This window comes from Natrix helvetica (assembly GCF_964273705.1).
Source record: "Natrix helvetica genome assembly, chromosome: 15".
NCBI classification, from domain to species: domain Eukaryota; kingdom Metazoa; phylum Chordata; class Lepidosauria; order Squamata; family Natricidae; genus Natrix; species Natrix helvetica.
This window is the reverse complement of record NC_138565.1, coordinates 2,143,648-2,166,489: the sequence shown is the minus strand read 5'-3', so window position 1 is coordinate 2,166,489 and position 22,842 is coordinate 2,143,648. Positions and strand designations below refer to the sequence as shown.

Genomic DNA, 22,842 nt, shown 5'->3' with positions numbered 1-22,842 from the left:
AAGGGCGCTGAAAACGAAGACTTGCAAAGGAATTTTCCAACAGCCGGGAAATTAGTAGGTGGTTTCGGACATAATTGCTTTGGACATCTAGACAAAGTTCCGTAAAGTATGTTAGCTGTAGGGGAGATCATTAGTATGATAGCTTTGGGGTGAGGCCATTAGTGGCAAGAATGTTGACCGCATGAAAATTATATGTTTTGTTGTTGTTAGTTGCGAAGTTATGTCCGATCCATTGCGAACCCATAGACAACATTCCTCCAGGCCTTCCTGTCCTCTGCCATCCCCCGGAGTCCATTTAAACTGACACCTATTGCTTTGGGACTCCATCCAGCCACCTCCTTCTCTGCCATCCCCTTCTTCTTCTTTTGCCCTCCATCGTTCCCAGCATGAGGCTCTTCTCCAGGGAGTCCTTCTTCCTTCTCATTAGGTGGCCAAAGTCTTTGAGTTTCCTCTTCAGGATCTGGCCTTATGAAGAGCAGTCAGGGTTGATCTCCTCTAGGACTGACCGGTTGGATGGCCTTGCAGTCCAAGGGACTCAATGCAGGAGACTTCTTCTCCAGCACCAGAGTTCAAAGGCCTCCATTCTTTGGCACTCAGCCTTTCTTATGGTCCAACCTTCACAGCCATCCTTTGCAACTGGAAAAACCATAGCCTTGACTATCCACCCTTATGTTGACAGGGTGATGTCTCTGCTTTTTAGGATGCTGTCTAGATTTGCCATAGCTTCCCTCCCCAGGAGCAAGCCTCTTTTAATTTCATCATATGCTTGTATGTTCCCATCTCTAGGCCTACGAAAGAGGTCTACAGCCTCGAATTCTCATCAACAGTGCCGGCTACAAGATCCTCACCTCCCTGGACCAATATTTGGAACTGATCGGCAATAACTTAACCGGTGAGTTCTACTTGGGGTATCCCAGCTCGGATGCAGGATAGTGACATTTAACAAATAAGGCTGGTTTTTAGTTTAGGATAGCGGTGTCAAACTCAAAGCGGATCTGGCCCACAGGATGCTTAAATCTGGCCTGTGGGGCCATCCTGGAAACTACAAAGGATCTCCCCCCTCCCCAGTGCCTCTGTCAGCAAAAAGAGAGCTCAGGAGGGCCACAACAGCTGTGGGCCACGGCTCTACTGAAATACAGAGGGACTTGGCATTAACGTGACTTAGACATGACAAACATCTGGTGGAAAGAGAGAATCTTGCCGTGTTAGAGTCTCAGATCCAGCCAGATGTGTTTGCTCCTTGTTTGCTCTTTGCTCCCGGAGTCTCTGGGGAAATAATCATTGCTGCTCCATCTGGAATCCCCATCTGGCTCAGGCATGTGCTTCGACCACACCAAAGAGGAATATCCGGATTTCCGGTTGCAGTCATTTTATTTTAATACAAACATGCCATCTTTCATTAAACAGTGTGTCGTCTGGGCACAAATATTTTCTGCAGTAGTAATTAAAATTACGGCCGTATCCATTATTTTAATCTATTGTTAAGTTAATGCTAATACATAACATACTGTTAGGGACACGGTGGCTCTCAATGGCTAAGACGCTGAGCTTGTCGATCAGAAAGGTCGGCGGTTCGAATCCTAGCGCCGCGTAAGGGAGTGAGCTCCCGTGACTTGTCCCACCTTCTGCCAACCTAGCAGTTTCAAAGCACGTAAAAAATGCAAGTAGAAAAATAGGTGGGAAGGGAAGAGCGTTCCGTGCGTCTTCGGTGTTGAGGCTCTTTGGCCTTTGAAACGGAGATGAGCACCGCCCCCTAGAGTCAGGAACGACTAGCACATATGCATGAGGGGAACCTTTACCACACTATTATAACAATCCCCTTCTTAACTTATTTAACTTTATTAATGCAATTTCCCTATTTCACTCCTCTGCTCTCATTTCTAATTTTCATATTTATTCTCTAACCATTGGTAAAATAACTCCCACATACCATAATAGTCAGATTCTTCCTTCTCTTTAATTGCAAATGTTAATCTATTCATTTCTGCACATGCTAATATTTTCTTAATCACGTTCTCATCCATACATTAAAAAAAAATATTGGACAAAAATTTGTATATAGTTGGGAGAAGATGATACAACAACAATACTGACTTTAAACCAGGATTATTCTTGCTGGGGATTTCTACCAGAAACTCATAGTAAAGAAAATGTATATTGGATTATTCATGTAATAGCTGCAGCTAGAATTGTATTTGCACAAAATTGGAAAAGTGTCCGTGTCATTGTGGTTGTCGTTGTTTCCCCTCCAGGTTCTCCATCCAAGTCCAGCCACGCTTCCATCATCAAGTGTCCCACCCAGTTCCCCATCATCCTTTGGCACCCTTACGCCCGCCATTATTACTTTTGTGTGATGACTGGCAAGGAGCAGGAGAAGTGGAAGGCCATTTTTCAAGATTGTGTGCGACACTGCAACAACGGTGTGTTTGACGGGATACCATTTGTGGATGGGTGTTCTTCTCCTCCGTTTGAAGCTATTGCTTCCTTCCCTCCCTTTCTTCTTTCTCTCCCTCCTTTTCTTTTTTCTCTCCCTCTTTTCTCCTTCCTTCCTTCCTTGCCATGGAAATGCAGTGCTTAGAATGCAGTATTGCTGGCTGATTCTGCCAACTGCCAGCAGTTCGATCCTGACTGGCTCAAGGTTGACTCAGCCTTTCATCTTTCTGAGGTCAGTAAAATGAGGACCTAGATTGTTGGGGGCAAGAGGCTGACTCTGTAAACTGCTTAGAGAAAGCCCTGCGAAGCGCATATAAGTCTAAGTGCTATTGCTATTGGTCTGTCTGTCTATCTATCTACTGTGGTGGCATAGTGGTAAGAATGCAGCATTGCAGGCTAATTCTGCCTGCTACCAGCAGTTCGATCCTCACCGGCTCAAGGTTGACTCAGCCTTCCAACCTTCCGAGGTGGGTAAAATGAGGACCCAGATTGTTGGGAGGCAAGAGGCTGATTCTGTAAACCGCTTAGAGAGGGCTGGAAAGCCCTTCGAAGCGGTATATAAGTCTAAGGGCTATTGCTATTGCTACAGTGGGCCCAACTTGATAAGGTGGATTTCCAGGCTGTTTGGAGAAGGAAATCTAAAAATAGGAATGGAGACAAAAGAGGCTCCCTTTGATAGAATAAGAATTGATGGCTGGATCGTACCTTTGTAATTCCAGAAGGAAATCTGAATCTCCATCCTTGGGAAAATAAAAGCTGCTATATCCTGTTTATAAACTGTTCCAGACACGATTCGCATAGCGTGAGATGCCTCCTCCGTCTGTCAGCTCCAACTATGACCTTGGGCTTGCCAGGTTGATCTCATGGCTTTACCGCACAGTCAACCTGGATTGTGGAGGAAGGCAGAGTAATTAACGCAAGAGTTAAGTTTTTAGTTTCTCAACCCCTCTCTCCAACCCATTTGATGCATCCGGTTTGGGCATGCAGCTTTCGACAAACTGCCCGTTTTAAGCTGAAAAACTTGCCTTCCATGTCAGCGCCGGTGAGTAAAACAGTTGATCGGCTGTGCCGCGCAAATAAAACAAGAGAAATATAGGACAGGGAAGGGCAGGGGCCAACTGCTCACCGGAACTATTGCTTAACCCGAAGCGGCTGAATCTCACCCCTGATTTGATGCCTTGCCATTCTCTACAGCTAGCAACTCTCCTGTTTTCCTTCTCGCACGCGTGTCAGGGATTCTTACATTTGACAGAATAACAGAGATGGAAGGGACCTTGGAAGTCTTGTAGTCCAACCCCCTGCTCAAGGAAGAGACCTTTTACAGTTTACAAGTGTCTGTCCGGTCTCTTCTTTAAACAACTTCTGGAGGGAAGCCGTTCCACTGATGGATTGTCCTCACTGTCAGGAAATGTCTAGGTTAGTTCCAGGTTGCTTCTCTCCTTGGTTAGTTTCCATCCGTTGCTTCTTGTCCTGCCCTCGGGTGCTTTGGAAAATAAGTTGATCTTCTCAAGGTGCCCGGACTCCACTTTGCAGACTGGGAAACTGGCCTTGCCCTGGGTGAAGCTGTGTTGTTGGCAGAGGGTGGCATTTTGCATCCGATGAGCTCCACCCATCCTGCTCTGCTTGGCAGGTTTCCCGCACTCGGGGCCCTTCTGGAATGCGCTGTGCGGGAGGAAAAGCTTCTAAAAACAGCTCTGCCAATAAAAAGTGATCCATCATTCTCCTCGTTGGCTCCTTAAACAGAACCTCCCTCTTGAAATTTGCAGACTGGACAGAACCTGTCCACCCAGCTCACAATAGCTGCCCTGTTCTCTCTCTCTCTCTCTCTCCCCCCAACACCTCCCTCTGGAATTTTGGAGAGGTAAAATTTGATGTTGGAGAAGACTCTTGAAAGCTCCTCAGGCGGAAAGGAGATCAAATCAGTTGATCCTAAAGGAAATCAACCCTGACTGTTCCTTTGGAAGGACAGAGAGAGAAGCTTGAAGCGCAAATATTTTGGCCACCAAATGTGAGGAGAGGAATCCTTGGAAAAGACCCTGATGCTGGGAAAGATGGAAGGAATAACAGAATGACACCATGGGAAGGGACCTTGGAGGTCTTCCAGCATTGGAAGAGACCTTGGAGGTCTTCTAGTCTAGCTCAAACATTCTGGACAATCCTACTATACCTCTTGGACCTCAACAGAATAACAGCATTGGAAAGGACCTTGGAGGTCTTCTAGTCCAACATCCTTGCTCAAGGAGAAGACCTTATGCCATCCTGTCCACTCTCTTCTTAAAAACCTCCAGTCTAGGAGGAAAGTCGTCTTGCCGATTCATTGATTTTTCCCTGTCAGGAAATTTCTCCTTTCCTTCCAGGAGATTCCGGGAGAATCGGTGACTGTAAATCCTCCCTTGAAAGATTTTGCTGGATGTGAAGGAGCAGAATCCACAAGAAATTAATAAAAGGGTTTTTTGTCGGGACCAGGAGTTGGCTTCATGCTCTCGGGAAGCCTCGGTCAGAACAGTTGTCTCTGCTCCCCACCACCCCCACTTTCTGTGGAGATATGATCCATGCATCCTGCATAGCCAAGGAAGAGAGGGGGGGGGGGATATTTTTTGATGCTCCCAGCGTCTGGGATTCTCCTTGTATTTTTTTTCCCTTTTGTGGGTCCATCCGTGTCTCTTGCTTGGGTGATTAACAGAGATGCTAAAAACCAAGAGGATTTATGGGTCTGTCTCAGCCACAGCCTCTCTTCCCACGCTTCCCTTTTCCCTTCGGCTGGGCCGGGCCTTCTTGCTTGCTGTCAGCGTGGTATTTTATAGCAGCATTTGAAAGCGGCTGCTTGCTGTCTTTACTGTATCTCTGGCTTTGTTCTTTTGGGTTCCCTTCTGATCCTTGGAGGCATCCCTCTGCTTCTTGCTCCTGCGGTGTTGAATGTCCTTTGCTGGATTCAGCCACCGTTCACTCCCAAAACAGCTCACTTTAGTCCGACCAGGGGGAAGGAGTATGGGAGGGAAGATGGATGGGAAGGAGGGAGGGAGGGAAGGAAGGAAAGGTATAAAGAAGGCAGAAGGAAGGAAGGGTATTAAGAAAGTGGAAGGAAGGAAGGAAGGAAGGAAGGAAGGAAGGAAGGAAGGAAGGAAGGAAGGAAGGAAGGAAGGATATAAAGAAAGTGGAAGGAAGGAAAGGTATAAAGAAAGTGGAAGGAAGGGTATAAAGAAAGCAAAAGATGGAAGGAAGGAAAGAGGAAGAAAAGAGGGAAGAAAGGAAGGGAAAGAAAGAAGGGAAGGAGAGAGGAAAATAAAGGAGAGGAAGGAAGGGTATAAAGAAAGCAGAAAGAAGGAAGGAAGGATGGATGGATATAAAGAAAGTGGAAGGAAGGGTATCAAGAAAGCAAAAGATGGGAGGAAGGAAAGAGGAAGAAAAGAGGGAAGGAAGAAAGGGGAAGAAAGGAGAGGAAGGAAGGGGAAGGAAGGGAAGGAAAGAAAGAAAGAAAGGGGAAAGAAGAAAGGGAGGAAGAAAAGAGGGAAGAAAGGAAGAGAAGAAGGGCGAGTATAAAGGAAGCAAAAGATGGAAGGAAGAAAGGAAGGGAAAGAAAGATAAAGAAGAGAAGGAAGGGAGGGAGAAAAAGAAAGAGGAAGGAGGAAGAAAAGGGGGAAAGGCGAGATTGGGCCAAAGTAGTCACCCATCCATCTCTCCATTGCCTCTCCAGTTCCCCAGTCCTTGAATCACAAAGAAGGAATCCCAGTCATGCCATTGGGAAAGCCTTCTTCCTTCCCGCGGGGGAAATGGCCGCCTCTCCGATTCATTCTCCCGGCATCTTCCTTTGTCACTTTCTCTCGCTTCTTCTTTTCCCAGCTTCCCCCTTCCTCCTCCTCCTCCTCTTCCTCCTCCTCCACCACCACTACCACTTCAGGTGTCAATGGAGAGATGGCTATCGTAGACTTTGTTTTTTTGAGGGTGATCTTTGCACCAAAATCTTCTCAGCTATGTCTCTGAATTCATCGCCTGGGATCCCCAGTCCATTGAATTCTACTCTTAGGAGTCTCAAAGGGGGGTGAAATAATTTTAGCTTCCTGTTTCTGCTTCGCCCCTTCCAGGAATTCCAGAAGAATCCAAAGTCGAGGCTCCTGCATTCACCGATGCTGTGCGGATGTATCGCCAGTCAAAGGAGCAATACGGCACCTGGGACATGCTTTGTGGCAACGAAGCCCAGGTGAGTTATGTATCTGGAAAGACCTTAGCTCGGAGTTTCAGGCAGAGGTGGGATTCAGTGGGTTTGTACCAGTTGGGGCGAACCGGATGTTAATTTTGCAACCGGTTCGCCGAACTGGTTATTGCAAGGACTGGCTGGCCACGCCCACCCCGCCCAGGAGTCTCCACGCAGCCCATTCATCATGCCAAGTAATACAGGGCCTGCGTGGAGGCTTTGGGGGTGCAAAAAATGGGCCTCCCAGAAGTCTGGAAATGGGCCAGTTTCCAGCCTTCGGAGAGCCTCCGGAGCCTGATGAGGCCGTTTTCACCCTCCTGGAGGCTCGGGAAAAACCTACGGAGCCTGGGGAGGGCAAAAACTCCCCCCCCCCAGCAAGAGGCCGAGTAGGCCACACCCACTATAGCCACGCCCAGCGAGCAACCAGGCAGAGAACAGGTTGCTACCATTTTTCAATCCTAGCGCTGGTTTCAGGTTGGCTTCTGAAGCCCCCTTGGCAGCCCTCCTCCGACTTGAATGCATTGCAATTTTGAATAATTTTAAATCATTAGGAAAAGGAAGCTTGGGTTGATGAACTGCTGGCCAATTTTTCCTTGTTCGGTTGGAACAGTGGAGCAGACAAGAGTGTGTTGGCAGTTTGGTGCCTTTGGCGGTTGGATGACTTGAGCGGAAGTTGTTAGCAAGAGGCTTGTGGGTTCAAGCCTGCCATCTCCTCTCTCATCCCACCCACTTTATTGGGTTGCACACCCACCCTGGAGGCTCGGTTGGGGCATGGGCAAAAGTCTTCCATGGGAACGGTAGTAGTGCCCTCCCCAGGAAAGAAGGGATGTAGCAGAGGGGGAGAACCTCATTTGGCACTGCAAGGGAAGGGAGGGAGGGAGATAGAAAGTATGAAAGGAAAGGAAGAAAAGGGATAGAAGGGGAAGGAAGGAGATGAGGAAGGAAGGTAGAAAGTAGGAAAGGAAAGGAAAGAAAGAAAGAGATAGAAGGAAGGAAGGATGGAAGGAAGGAGGTGAAGAAGTGAGGGAAGAAAGAAAGTGTGCAAAGAAGGAAGGAAAGAGAGGGGAAGTAGGAGAGGGGAGAGGAAAATCCTTGCCTTGTGGGCCTTCTGCATTTTCATTTCCCAGATTTGATTCCCCTTCCGTCTAAGTGAGAAAGGTTGGGATGAGGGGAATGAAATAATAAACCAATGAAGGGGAGAGTTGTCTGTGAAGCAGCAGGCAAATGGGGGCGTGGTTGTGACTGACAGGCTGCGATCCTTTCCTTGTCTAGATCTTGAGCAACCTGGTGATGGAGGAGCTCCTGCCAGAGCTGAAGAATACGATTGGCCCCCGGCTGAAGGGCAAAGAGCAAGAGAGGCAACGGGCATGGATTCAGGTAGGGACCAACTTACGTTGCAAGAAGCTTGGGGAAGTCGCTGCTAGAAGGTTCAATGGAGTGGATGGATGGATGGATGGATATGATAGATAGATAGATAGATAGATAGATAGATAGATAGATAGATAGATAGATAGACAGACAGACAGACAGACAGACAGACAGACAGACAGACAGCAGTAGATGAGAGAGAGGGAGATGGAGGGATGGATATAGACAGAGGTAGACAGAGAGACAAAGAGATGAGATAGAGATGGAGATAGACAGACAGACAGATAGATGAGTAAGATACATATATAAGGAGGGAGGGAGGGAGGGAGAGAGAATGAGGAGAAAGAGGTGGAGAAGAAAGAGAAGGAAGAGATAGAGAAGCAGAAAGAGGAGAATGTAGAGAAGGACAAAGTGGAGAAGGAGGAAAAGATAAGGAAAACGAGAAAGAGAAAGAGAAGGAGATAGGTAAGGAGAAGGAGAAGATGGAGAAGGAGGAGAGTGATAAGAAAGTGAAGATAGATAAGGAGAAGGTAAAAGGGGAAGATAGAGAAGGAGGAGAAGAGAGATAAGGAAAAGAGGAAGGAGAAAGAGAAGGAGGTGAAGATAGATAAGGAAAAGGAGAAGATAGAGAAGAAGAAGGGAGAAGAGATTGGATCTAGTATGGAAATGAGGAGTGGTTCTTAAAAAAAGGGAAACTGTAAATAGTTCTTATAGCCTAAAGTTTTTAACGCTGCACCCAAACTTCTCTCGGTGTTCAGCTTCTTCCGTGTGGCCACAGTGATGACCGGGGACATTTGGTTCCTGCCCCTTTGCTTGGGTGTTCTTCCCTCTCATGGGATTTTCTCTCTCTCTAAAGTTCACTTGCACTTTTGCAAAGCTTGGAGTTAGGCCAAGTCCTGGGGAAAATCGCCCTCTTTGTGCCCAGCTGCTGACATTTTCACATTGGCAGGGAACAAAATCGTGGCAGAATTGTGGGAATCCGGGACTTCCCCTGTGCTGTTTGCCAGAGGCGAATGACTCAGCTCTAAATATTAATTAGCATGATGTCAGGTGCATGAAATATGCCGGAGATAAATTACCGCTATTGTTTATTCAATTTACAAACTTATCGTTTTGCCCAGAGGTTGGAATAATAAAGACAGAATACGTTATTCTTTTGGTCTCTTCCTCAGCGTTCAGGAAACCCAACCTTGTCACTTTGCATTACATTTCGAAGTGACTAGTCCTCTTGACTGCTCACCATCATGGGCTGGGCCACCCTGGGCAGGAGGGGCGGTGCATTCCAGAAGCAGGGAGTCATCTGGGAGGAAGGTGCAGTTTTGCTGAACTAGCGGGAAATCTCTTCCACCCTTGAAATATCGTGGTGCGGAAATCTTATGCCCGCATAGTTGGACCTGTTCTGATTTCAATTTTTTGGATGGACAGGCATGACAGAGATAGATTGATTAATAAATGGATGTATGGATAATAAACAGATGATAAAGATAGATGATGGATGGATGGATGGATGGATGGATGGATGGATGGATGGATGGATGGATGGATGGATGGGAGGGTGGTAGATAGGTAGGTAGGTAGGTAGATACTCTGGATGGATGGGTTGGTGGGTAGGGAGCGAGGGAGAGAGAGAGAGAGAGAGAGAGAGAGAGAGAGAGAGAGAGAGAGAGGGACGGACAGACAGACAGACAGATTAGATAGATGATGGATGGATGGATGGATAGATGATGATGGATGATAGATGATAGATAGCTAGATAGATAGATAGATAGATAGATAGATAGATAGATAGATAGATAGATGATAGATAGATAGATAGATAGATAGATAGATAGATAGATAGATGATAGATAGATAGATAGATAGATAGATAGATAGATAGATAGATAGATAGATAGATAGATAGATGATAGATGGATGGATGGATGGATGATAGAGAGAGAGAGAGAGATGCATACATACATGCATGCATACATACATACATACATACATGTTTGCAGACTGATGTCACTGCAGACTTTTGACTTGGTAAAGGAGTCTCTGTTTTTTTGTTTTGCTTATGTGTGGGTGTCGTTAAGCATGACCTCATTTCAGCATAAAAAAATCTTCTTTTTCCCTCCCTGCCTTTTCCCAAAGCAAAAACCTGCTCCGGCACACCTTGATCTATTTATTTGATCAATATCTGGGCTGCCTGCCAGGTACAAAAGTAAAACAAATCCTAACCTTCCAGCCAGTTTCGCTACTGGAACACCTTGAGGTCTAAAAGCGTCATCCAAGAAATTTCTTTGAAAAATACGATAAGGAGTAAGAAGCAGGCTTGGTGGGTTTCAATTTATAGCTATATGTTGTGGCCCTCCAGTGGCCAGTGGAGCTGGCAGCAGATTCGGACAGTGAGGAGGTTGGGGAGGAAGATGGGCCAGTCCTGGAGTCTGGGGAAGGCTCAGATGAGGGCTCTTTGTCGGAGGCAGAGAGGGGACTAGGGCTGTCTGACAGTTATCAGCTGCCTTCGGAGTCAGACATCAGTGGGGGAGAAGAACAGCTGGAGCCTGTTCCCAGTGTGCGCATGCGCAGAACTGCCAGACGAAGGGAACAGCTAAAGAACAGGGGTCGACTTGGGAGTAAGGCCACAGGTGGACGATGAATGGCCTCTCCCAGAGGAAATAAAAGAGGAGCGGAAGGGGAGTGGAGTTTGCAGGAGACAATTACTTCGCTTCATTGGTTTGTGACTCTCTGAGACTCCTTGCCAAGTTTTGCAGAGATCAGCCTGCAGCTCTCCAAGCCAGAGAAGGTCTGTGACTGTAAATCCTCCCTCGAAAGACTTTGCTGGAGGTGAATGAGCAGAATTCACAGTCAATTAATAAAAGGGGTTTTTGTCGGAACCAGGAGTTTGCTTCCTGCTCTTGGGAAGCCTGGCTCAGAACACTTTAAGGGTGTCCAATCTCCAACTATATTTAGCTTTTAGAAAGATAATTCTGTCTCAAAATGCCAGCTTTGTCGGAGGGAGAAAAACTAAATGCATTCCTTAAAAAAAAACAACAAGATATATATTGCCAGGTGAACCGTTGCAAAAATCGCCAACACAGAATCGTACTTTTAAAAGCAAATATTCAGCTCTTGGTGTTTGCTCGACGAATGCATTGTAGTTTTGTCTTCCAGGACACAGATATCTCTCAGCTGATGAAAGAAAGCCTGTCTGTTTATAAACTTCCCCATTTCCTTGCCCAGGACTTCTTCCCATAATATACAGCATATTGTACATGTTTCTAGATTGTATGCCAAGGCTGCCTGTGGGTGGGCGGATCCTGCAGGAATGCCAAGAAAAGCAAGACTTTTGAGCTGGCTTTCCTGGAAAATTTCACTTTTTTTTAAATGCTGAAAACTGGTGTTTGCTTGAAAGTTTAAGAGGCAGTGAAGACAAAAACGATAGCTGTATACAACACACAGTACCAGCTTGCCTTGACCTTCCTTCCTTTCCTTCTCCTATAACTCTTCCTTTCTTCTTTCTCATTCGTGTTTCCCTCCTTTCTTCTCTCATTCCTCTCCCTTTCCTTCCTTCGCTGCCTCCCCTCTCCCTCCTTTCCTTCTCTCATTCCTTCCTTCCTTTTCTCATTCCCCTTTAGTTCCTTTCATCCCTCCTCCCTTCTTCCTTCCCTTCTCCCATATCCCTTCCTTTCTTTCTTCTCTCATTCATATCTCCCTCCTTCCTTCCCTCCATCCTTCTCTCATTCCTCTCTTTCCTTCCTTCGCTCCCTCCCCCCTCCCTTCCTTCTCTCATTCCTCTCTTCTTCCTTCCTTGTCATTCATATCTCCTTCCTTCTTTCCTTCCCTCCTCCTTCCTTTCTTCCTTCTTTCATTCCTGTCTCCTTCCTTCCTTCCCTTCTTCCTTCCTTCCTTCCTTCCTTCCTTCCTGATATTTTTATAACCTGTGGCTTATTCCAGGCTGAAGAACAGAACTGCCTTTCTATATAATAAATATAAACATGGAATGCGCCGTTGGTAACAAATCTTCCTTGATTTATTTAGTTCGCCCGATGAACAAGTCATCATTTTTGTTTTCTTCGTTGCGTTCTTCGTTGGGTTTTGCTAGATCTTCCTCCCTCCCCCCAAAAAGAGTCACAAAGTTCCCTTGTTAAGGTTGGCCAATCTACTTTTATTTTGACATCAACGGTTCCCTTTTTTGGTAGATCTCAGATGCCGTGTATAGGATGGTGTGTGACCAGGCAACATCTCATTACGACTCCTTAGTGGCAAAATGTGAGCTTCAGATCCCTGAAATGAGGAGCATAATCCGGACGGATATGGATCAGATCATCCAGTCCAAGGAACATCTGGGCAACAAAATCCGGGGTGAGTTAAAGCAGTGGATTTTGACCGCTGATTGTGGATTTTTCAGCCATGTAATATCTACACCCAGTTGACCTTCTTGGATAATTCTGGGTGCTGGCATTATGTAACCACAGTACAAAAGAAAAAGAAAAGCTGCAGGGACTCTAGAAAGAGTGCAGAGAAGAGCAACATAGAGGTGGCCCACCAGTGGAGGTGGCAGCAGATTCTGACAGTGAGGAGGGTTGGGGAGGAACATGGGCCAGTCCTGGAGTCTGGGGAAGGCTCTGATGAGGATTCTGGGTCGGAGGGAGAGAGGGGGCCAGGGCCGTCTGCCAGTTATCAGCTGCCTTCAGAGTCAGACATCTGTGAGGCAGAGGAACAGCTGGAGCCTGTTCCCAGTTGCGCATGCGCAAAGCTACCAGGAACAGCTAAAGAACAGGGGTTTACTTGGGAGGAAGGCCAGAGGTGTAGATATCTATTTTATTGGATGTAGATCCACCACAGTTTCTTTCCGCTTGGGCAATCTGGATTGGGCTTGTTGGATTTCTTAAATCAAGATGGATGGCCTGCTATTCTTCTCTTCCAGCCTCCGTCTTCTCCAAAGCTGAGGTCTGTGTTCGGAATCACGTCCAACCGTACATCAGTTCCATCTTGGAAGCCTTGATGATCCCCACCAGCCAGGGATTTACTGAAGTCCGGGAAGTCTTTTTCAAGGATGTAACTGACATGAACATGAATATTGTCAACGAAGGAGGGATAGAGAAACTGGGGGAGGTAAGTCAAATGTTGATGGGGACAAGAATGGGCAGACAGAGTCGTTCTTTTGGGTGTGGCAAAACGTTGAGAGATGTGTTGGAGGGAGAGTTGATCAAAATTGTCTTCAGAGCTCTCTCTCTTTATTTTTTGGAGGTCTCAATTGTAGGGATTTATGTGGAGGAATCTGTTGTGGCCAATGGCCAGTGGAGCTGGTAGCTGATTCAGGCAGTGAGGAGGTTGGGGAGAAACATGGGCCAGTCCTGGGGTCTGGGGAAGGCTCTGATGAGGGCTCTGTGTCGGAGGCAGAGAGGGGGCCAGAGCCATCTTGACAGTTATCAGCTGCCTTCAGAGTCAGACATGAGTGAGGCAGAGGAACAGCTGGAGCCTGTTCCCAGTGTGCGTATGCACAGAGTTGCCAGATGAAGGGAACAGCTAAAGAACAGGGGTCGACTTGGGAGTAAGGCCACAGGTGGACGATGAATGGCCCCTCCCAGAGGAAATAAAAGAGGAGCGGAAGGGGAGTGGAGTTTGCAGGAGACAATTAGTTCATTTAATTGGTTCCTGACTCTCCGAGGCTCCTTGCCAAGTTTTGCAGGAGCAGAATTCACGGTCAATGAATAAAAGGGGTTTTTGTCGGGACAAAAGAGTTTGCTTCATGCTCTTGGGAAGACTCAGTCAGAACAGAATCCTTAAAAAAGACCCTGTTGCTCTTAGCAAGAAAGACGTTGCTGAGACTTTTGGATCTTCTCATCCTTCTTTTCTCCCCCACCCAGTACATGGAGAAACTTTCTCAGCTAGCTTTCCATCCTGTGAAGATGCAGTCCTGCTATGAGAAGATGGACCAGCTGAAGCTGGAAGGTCTCCAGCAGAGGTTTGACGTCTCCAGTGCCTCCGTGTTCAAGCAGCGTGCCCAAATCCTGATGAGGCAGGTAAGGAATGCTTTAAGAAAGAACTCACATCAATAAATGGGCTCCTATGGCTTATGGCCAGCTCAGAAGCCATTGCTTCCCTCCAGCAAGTAGAGACAGATACCTTGGTCTGGAAGCCATTGATGGAAGCCTAAAATCCATCTTTTCAAGATGTCCAAATTATGAGAAAGAATTTAGTTAGCTGCCCCAGTTATTAACTCCTTCCTTCCTTCCTTTCTTCTTTCCCTTCTTCCTTCCTTCCTCCCACTCTACCTTTCCTTTCTTCTCCTTTCTCTCCCTCTCTCTCTTTCATTCTTTCTTTCTTCTTCCTTCCTTCCTCCTACCCTTCTTTTCTTTTTCTTTCCTTTCTTCTCCTTTCTCTCTCTCTTCCTCTCCCTTCCTTTCTTCCCTTCTTCCTTCCTTCCTTCCTTCCTTCCTTCCTTCCTTCCTTCCTTCCTTCCTTTCTTTCTTTCCTTCTTAGTGCTAACCAGAGCTGGCCTGGCCCTTCCCAGCTTCTAAGTCAACTGGAGCCCTCTAGTGACCAGGAGAATTTATCAAAAATTCCATCTTTCTTCTTGTGTTATATTGGTTTCTAGAAGTCTTTTTTTTTCTTTAATGAACGCATTGTACTGAAGATCTGAAATGCTTAGAGAGGGCGGTAAAAGCACTGTGAAGCGGTATATAAGTCTAAGGGCTATTCCTACGGCTATCATGACAGGGGAAGAAATATATTGTTCTCTACATGTGCCATGTATTCTTTCGTGGGTCTCCCGTGTGGGTGGGCATGTCCCCTTTCTGCCTCCAATGCTCACTTCTAATCCTTTTTCATAGAATTGCTATTTCAGCCTCTTGATTATTATTATTATTATTTTAAGGACAAGGTTTTCCCATCTCTGATCTAGTGGCCCTCTCTGTAATTATCCCTGACGTTCTAATCATATTTGGCTCAGCCAACAGACGTCCGTAGAAAACCAAAAATAATGTCATCACCCTAATCCTATCATTATATGCTTAAGTCCCAACGATCCGATGCAAATAACTAAGCAGCAGCATTTGTTGCAATGATTTCCCCCAACTTCTACCCTGCCCCCCTGCCCCCCCACCACCATTCTATGCTAGTCACAACTGTTTTTCTTCTCCTTGTTTCCCACGGCTTCCTTCTTTGACGCTGTAGCAAATGGATGACACCGTCTATACTTTTGAGACGCTTCTCCATCAGGAGCTGGGGAAGTCGTTGAGCAAAGATGAATTGTGCAAGACTATTCAGCGCATCCTGGAGCGGGTGCTCAAGGTAAGGTCACTACCCTGTCTCTTGGGTTGGGTTGGGTTGGGTTGGGTTGGGTGGTTGGTTGGTTAGCTAGTTGGATGAATGGGTGGATGGATGCATTGGGTGGGACGTTAGATGGACTGGTGGTTGGATGGATGGGTGGGTGGGTGCATGGATGCATGGATACATGCGTTGGGTGGGAAGTTGGGTGGTTGGTTGGACTGGTGGTTGGATGGATGGGTGAGTGGGTGGATGCATGGATGCATGCATTGGGTTGGTTGGGTGAGTATGGTTGGATGGATGGCAGAGGTGGGTTGCTGCCAGTTTTCCTACCACTTCACAACCCGAACACATGCCAGATGCGCAGAACAATTTACAGTGAACTGCGCATGTGCAGTCACTAAAATAAAAAATGGCGGAGGCCCAGCAATGGCGAGGAATCGGGTTCAGGGGCGTGGCAGGCCTAGGACGCTGCCGCTTCTGTGACCCAGGCCTGAATTCCACTACTGGTTCAGCCGAACTGGGCCAAACCGGCAGCAACCCACCTCTGATGGATAGGTGGGAGGGTGGGTAGTTGGATGGACGGATGGTTGATAGGTGATTCCTGGAAGAAGTAGCCCCCGAATGAAGCACCATCTTCATCTGAAAATCAGGTGCTGAGATGGAAGCTAATTTTGCTTGGGCTTCAAGGGGATTAAAATCAATTTCAGTTGATCGGCCAGGTATATAATAGCTTGTCCCTTTACTCATATTTATAAGGATTTATAATAATAGTTTGGCTGCAATTTCTGAAAGGTCACATCCAAAGCTTTTGAAGGACGTGGCCATTATATCCCTTATCTACCTAATCCCTTGTTTTGGAGTGCAAACAGGTAACGCCCTTCTCCTGGCCATCTCTTGTATGGTTCCTCTTCCCATTCATCCTTTACCCTCCTGTGCTTCTTCCTTGCTTTTCCATCCACATGCTATGAAAGCTTGAAGAGGAGCAGATCCCAAAGAGTCTCCTTTGAGACCAAATGCTCTGTGGTCAGCAATGCCGACTTGAGAAAGGAGGGCAGCTCTTTTGCTAGCGAAGCTCCCCACGAAGATGGTGGTCTGCTTCAGAACGCTCAGGCGTGATTCTGATCTCTTTTGTCCTCAGAAATACGATTACGACAGCAGCACGGTGCGGAAGAAATTTTTCCGAGAAGCTCTACTGCAGGTCACGGTGCCTTTCCTGCTGAAGAAGCTGGCTCCCACTTGCAAAGGGGTAAGAGTCAGTCTTCAAGGTTATCCTTGGCTTCACTACTTCTCTTCTTCTTCTCCTCTTCCTCTTCTTCTTCTCCTCCTCCTTCTCCTGCTTCTTCTCTCCTCTTTTCTTCTTTTTCTTCTCCTCTTTCTCCTTCTCCCTCTCCTCCTTCTCTCTTCTTCTTCTCTCTTCTCCTCCTCCCCCTCCCCCTCCTCCTCTTCTTCTTCCTCCTCCTTCTCCTCCTCTCTTTTTCTTCTTCTCCGTGGTTATCTTTGGACAGTGCTGGCTCTTTGGCTTTGAAACAGAGATGAGCACCGCCCCCTAGAGTCAGGAACGACTAGCACATATGTGTGAGGAAACCTTTACCTTTACCTAATCCATTATTATTTCAAAAGGCTCCTTAAAACCGGGGAAACCTGCTGGAAAACCTACCCATAAAATCTCCCTTCTGGGCTTCTTATTTCATTTGTCTTCAAAAAGAGAGAGGAGATGCTTTTGGTTAAAATAAAATTACATGGCAGGCTGACCTGCTTTCAAACCAAACCTCGGTGCTGCACATTTATTTTTATTTCCAACAAAGATTTCGTGGCCCGCATTGGCTTCAGGGAAGATGTTTTTTAACTCCCTGATCACACCTGCTTGTTTCTAAATAGTTGTTTCTCCTTTGGGGCAACCTGGATCTGCTCTCTGAATTTGCCATGGAGAATAGATGGGCTGCCACGTAAAACAAATGAATCGGATTAGAGCTGAAAGGGACCTTCTAGTCCAAGGCCCTGATCCAGCAGGAAACCCTATACCATTCCAGACAAATGGCTATCCAACATCTTCTTAAAAACGTCCAGTGTTGGAGCATTCACAACTTCTGGAGGCAAGCTGTTCCACTGGTTAATTGTCCTCATTGTTAGGAAGTTTCTCCTTAATTCCAGGTTGCTTCTGTCCTTGATGAGTTTCCACCCATTGTTTCTTGTCCTCCTTTCCAGTGCTTTGGAAAATAAGTTGACCCACCCTTTTTTGTGGCAGCTTCTCAAACACTGGAAGACTGCTATCATGTCACCCATAATCTTTTTTTCCCCTCTAGATTAGCCCAACCCAGTTCCTGCAACTGTTCTTCATAGATTTTAGCTTCCAGACCTTTAATCATCTTAGTTGCTCTTCTTTGCACTTTTTCCAAAGTCTCAACAAGTTTGTTGTAATATGGCGACCAAAACTGGATGCCGTATTCCAAGTGTGACCTTACTCGTCTTCTAAGAGCAGATCCTACAGGGTGTATCATTGTGGGCCTTTAGGTCCATGATAACTTCACAACGGTGTGATTTTCCCCCCTTCTCTCACTAGGACCTCTCAAGATTCCAGGAGCTGATTTTTGAGGATTTTGCCCGCTTCATCCTGGTGGAAAACACGTATGAAGAGGTGGTCCTTCAGTCTGTGATGAAAGATATCATGATGGGTAAGAGACTTTGGTTTGGTTTTGAGGGAGTAGGATTGTAGCCGATTGCAACCAGGTAGGGAAAGATGCTGTTTGCACATCCTACTGTAGCAGGGAGCATCTTTGTAGACCACCTCTCCAAACAGACACCTTCCAGAGATGTTACCCTTAATTCCCATTATTCTTAAACTAACTGGAGAGATGGGTGGATGCATGATGGGTGGATAGATGGATGAAAGAATGGATGGATGATGGGTGGATGGATTGATGGATGGGTGAATGGATGGGTGGGTGGGTGGATTGATGATGGGTGGGTGGGTGAGTGGATGGATGGATGTGTGAATGGATGGATGATGGGTGAATGGATAGGTGGATGGATGGGTTAATGGATAGGTGGATGGATGGGTTAATGGATGGATGGATGATGGATGGGTGGGTGGGTGGATAGATGGATGGATGGATGGTAGATAGATGAATAAATGGATGGATGATGGGTGGATGGGTGGTAGATGGATTGATGATGGATGGATGGATGGATGGATGGATGGATGGATGGATGGATGGATGAAATTCCCCTAACCAACATGGTTTGTTGGATGTAAAGGAACAACCCCATAGTTCTTGGGAGCATTGGCTTGGAAAATATCGCCTTACGTATTATTTAGCTTAGGATACAGAAGTTTCCATCTGCATTGGTCCCACTATCAATTGCATTGATTGAAACATTCCAAGATTTAAACAATAGCCCGTTCTTACAGAGCTGATCTTACATTATTTGCTGTTGTTGTTGTTATTTTTAAATGGAGAACTGGTTCTCTTACTTGACTTGGGAGAATTGCCTGTCAACGTGCTCTTTCCCCCCTCCCTTTTTTTTCTCTTTACCCGCTCATTTCAGCCGTGAAAGAGGCCGCCGTCCAGCGGAAACACAACCTGTACCGCGACAGCATTGTGATGCACAACAGTGACCCCAACCTCCACCTGCTTGGCGAGGAGACACCCATCAACTGGGGGGAGGAGTACGCCGGCGAATCAGACACAGACCCCCTGGACGAGAAGCAACATCGGGCCAAGCAGGTCGTCTCCATGATCAACATGGATGAAAGTGCTCTGCCTTATGATGAAGTGGGTTCTTTGGAAAGATCTCCAGTAGGTTCAGAAGCAGAGAAGTCCGACCGCTGTCCTAGTCCTCAGACAGAGGATTCCTCAGAAGATGTGAAGGAGGTCCGTATGTTGCTGGTGAAACAGCTGGAGGTCCCAGCTATGGATGGAGATAAGGCTGAGGAACAATTAAGCAATGGTACTATTACTCAAGAGAGCAGGGGAACCCCAGAGCCCAGGAAGGAGGAAGAGAAGGAGACCTCTCAAACAGAAGATGGCTCTCCTACGGAATCCTCCACCGAGCTCAGTCGAGAGAAACAGGAAGCCCCAGAACCTTCTCCAGATGCCCCCACGCCAACCCCAGCTCCAGATGGAGGAGTCCAAGCAGAATGCCCAGAGCCCAGCAATAAAGAGACAGGCGAGGAAGAGCTCTCTGCCCAAGCCGGCAAGGCAGAAGCAGAAATCCCCCTGGAGAACAGCCATAAGGTCACAGATGAAAGCGAAGGGGTGCAAACACAGTTCTAGATCGGCCTCCCCCCTTGGAAGAGGATTCCTCACGGCCAGATAAACATGGAATGGGGAGACCAGAACTGGGGACCCTGTGGGGTGGGAAGGACCAAGGCAAGTCGATCCAAGGCGGGCATAGGAACACCTTCAACTTGAGGTGCATTCGATTCTTCTGGAGAACTTCGGCCTTTGGAGGAGGGGGAGGGAAGGAATGGCAAGGCAAGAACCCCAAAACGTACCTTCTACATCTTTTGGGTCCAGGGTGATTTTCCTAGTCTTGAACTGGAGCGTTTCCCACACACACAACCACACACTAGTTCTCCTGATGGTTGTATTGGATGTTCTGGAGTAGGGACTTCATTCATCTTAGATGCCTTAACAAGTGCCTGGAGTGTTGAAACACAGAGAGAAGCCATTAGGTTTCTCCCTCTTGATCCCGACTGGTACTAATTTTGACTTTTTGACCCATAACTTGGTTTGATGGTCCCGTCCCTTTGTCTTCTTCCAACCGTTGATGGTAGAAGACTCTTCCTCCTGGCGAGGGGGGTCCTCTCTTCCCCTCACCCAGTGTTCATGATTAGGAATGGTCATCTCTTTAATTTGTCCTGTTCTGGACCTGTTCTGTTCTAGGTGTTTCTAGCACTAGAATTGCTGTCGGGCGTTGGTCCAATTGCGTTCTTCCCCCGGCATCCATCTCGGTCCAAAGTTACGCAAAGATGGAGTTATGCCCCCGTTTCAGGAGAAAGCAAGTAGGAACATGCAGGCTTTTTAGAAACGTGTGGATGTGGGCTAGAGAAAGGGTGTGTGTATTTGTCGAAGGCTTGCTGGGTTTGGGACCAGAACGGCAAAAGTTGACGGATATGTCAAGACCGCTATAGGAATTTAAATAATTGCAGTGGGGACTGCTGGCTGAGGACCTTATGTCTTAACTAGTCAGTCAAGGATGTTCCATGAGAACAAGTGACCAGTTTATGTCATGCTTATGTAGGATTGTTAAGGAGTTCATTATCTTGGCCTGCTCAGGCATCTTTGGTTTACCTCAGGGGTCGGCAACCTTAAGCCACAAAGGTCCTAACCGGAAGCCCCCCTTTCAATTCTGGAGCTGACCGGAAATCCAATTCCCTTGGACTACAGAGTCTCCTCCTAGTGCAGCATCCCTTTTTCCTCTACCTGTCCTAACCGAAAGCCCTATCCTTTGTGGCGCTGACCGGTGACAGGGAGCCGCAGCAGAGGGATAAAAGAGCCACAAGAGGCTCCAGAGCCGCAGGTTGCCGACCCCTGGTTTACCTGCACAGGTGCTCGGCTGAATGAATGTTTGTCCTTCTGTGTACCTCCCCTCTCTTCCCAGGGAAGCAAAGGAGCAGAATAACCTTAGAAGAGAACCAGCAGGGATCCTATAAAAAAGGACCCTATAAAGAGAGATCCTATACAGTATAACACAGAAGTGAGTCGTGTCTAATTTACACTGTTATACAAACTGCCTACTCACCATTTTGCATTGTAGCTTCATTGTTGTCCCATGAAAAGGTATCCTTAAATATTTACAAAATGTGAAGGGGTGTACTCACTTCTGCGATATACTGGATATGCGTAAATCTCCAGCCTCGCCGGAAGCCATCGAAGTTCCAATATGTGTTTTTCTTTTTTTCTTTTTTCAAATGCACTCGGTGTGGTGGCAGTAACGATTTATCGGGGGACACAAAAGGGAAAGCGGTATTTCTTTTATTTTCTTTGGCAGTTTCTGGCCGGTGACGTTTAGCAAGGGAGGACTGGCGTCCTTTCAATAGGAACTCATTTCCTATAAAAAATGTAGGGGTCCCCGTGGGTCCCCATGGCTGGTGTGGCACGGGCAAAAGTGAAACAACTGGTGGGAATCAAGAGCATGGGCTTCAGAATCCCACCCTGCCTTTATAAACCGAGTAGATTTCCCTCTCTCTTCCCTCCTGAATCTGTGAAGCGGGTTGCAAGCCACGCTGAGCCTCCAGTACTGGAGTTACAACCTGCCAATTCCAATCCACGTTTCTTTACACCGACATGCACACCTCCCGACCACTTCTCCATCTCTTCATCCATCCCTGGAGGACAATATGGTTGGGCCTTGGTTGTGTGTGTTGTTGTTTTTTTAACGCCCTTGAAGGTCTCGTTTTATTCTCATTTATCGCCAAGCTCCAGTGGTGGCGAATCAGAAATGCGGCAATATCTGAATGGTTTCTGTTTTGGAGGAGGTATTGGTTTAGAGTTCAGGTCGACTCTACACCGCTGATAGGGAAAGGGCAGCTTCTTCTGGGAAGTCCACGGTCCTCTTCCACGTTAGGGATGAAGGTTTCCCTCTTAAGCATCTCCGCGTTGACTGGGTTGATCGACAAAGGGGCCTACAAGAGCCAATTTCTCCAGGGCCTTCCTCACCTCAAGATGGAAGCAACGTCTCTTCTCCTTGGGTTTTTCTCCCCGTCCTCCGTTTTCACGGAGGATGGGAGAAGCCAAATATGGGTGCTGTGCCCCGAGTCAGTTAGGATCTGCTGGCAAGAAGATTGGTCTCTTTTGAGGGGGAATTCCAGAATCTCAAAAAAAGAAAATAGGATTGGAATTCAACTTCTAGGAAATTGTGGTGCCAATTTTGAGGAAGGGAGATGGATCTTCAGTGGATCCAGAAATAGGAAGACTCCTTGGGAAGCTGCCCGTGATCCAAACACCTCACTCAACACTGCCCACCTCATCTCGGTTTGCTGCTGTAACATTCCAGTTTCCCTCTGCCTTGTTTTTTTTCCACAAAAATATTTGTAGTAATTCCTCTTTGAAATGATTCCAGGAGGAGAGGGGGAAATCGCTCACTCGGATTCTACCATCTTTTAATGCCTTAAGGTTGGGAACCAAAGCTGCTTTTCCTCCGATCTCTTTTTCTCTCTCAACGAACATAGTATATATTGCAAATCTTATACCAAATGTTTAAGAGAATGTGCTTATATATTAATAAAAAAAATCAGCTTTATTTAATCCTAGTTCACCCCATCTCCTCTTTTATACAACACTAGCTGATAACCCTGTTTTGCCCGAGTATTTATTTATCCCAACCCTCATGAATTTCTAATGTTGGATTTCCCCCCCCCCCTTACTAGAGGGAGGCCCCTGTGGAGTACTGTGAAGTTGTTACCATGGCAACTCCACAGCACTGTACAGTAGTAGCCATTTTAAGGCAGTACGGTAGAAGCCATTTTAAGGCACAACAGGGTGTATCTTAACAGAACACACACACACTGAGGGGTCTTAGAGGGGTCTTATCCCCACAGGATTTGTTTGCAGAGGGTAAGTAATCTGTGTACCAAGTTTGGTTGAAAT

At 46.8% G+C, this 22,842-nt stretch overlaps 1 protein-coding gene across 1 annotated transcript in view; it reads left to right on the top strand.

The window, feature by feature from the left end:
* NIBAN2 (niban apoptosis regulator 2) overlaps window positions 1-22,500 on the top strand; it is a gene marked incomplete at its 5' end in the record, with an annotated part of 30,057 nt that extends 7,557 nt beyond the window's left edge. The window contains 11 exons of the mRNA XM_081967092.1: window positions 787-892; window positions 2,253-2,420; window positions 6,516-6,631; window positions 7,898-8,002; window positions 12,175-12,337; window positions 12,903-13,090; window positions 13,846-14,001; window positions 15,155-15,271; window positions 16,389-16,496; window positions 17,811-17,922; window positions 18,797-22,500. Coding sequence (XP_081823218.1) covers window positions 787-892; window positions 2,253-2,420; window positions 6,516-6,631; window positions 7,898-8,002; window positions 12,175-12,337; window positions 12,903-13,090; window positions 13,846-14,001; window positions 15,155-15,271; window positions 16,389-16,496; window positions 17,811-17,922; window positions 18,797-19,524 — 2,067 coding nt within the window. The 3' untranslated portion in view covers window positions 19,525-22,500. The remainder of the gene's footprint in view (window positions 1-786; window positions 893-2,252; window positions 2,421-6,515; window positions 6,632-7,897; window positions 8,003-12,174; window positions 12,338-12,902; window positions 13,091-13,845; window positions 14,002-15,154; window positions 15,272-16,388; window positions 16,497-17,810; window positions 17,923-18,796) is intronic.
* Between the last annotated feature and the right edge of the window lie 342 nt (window positions 22,501-22,842).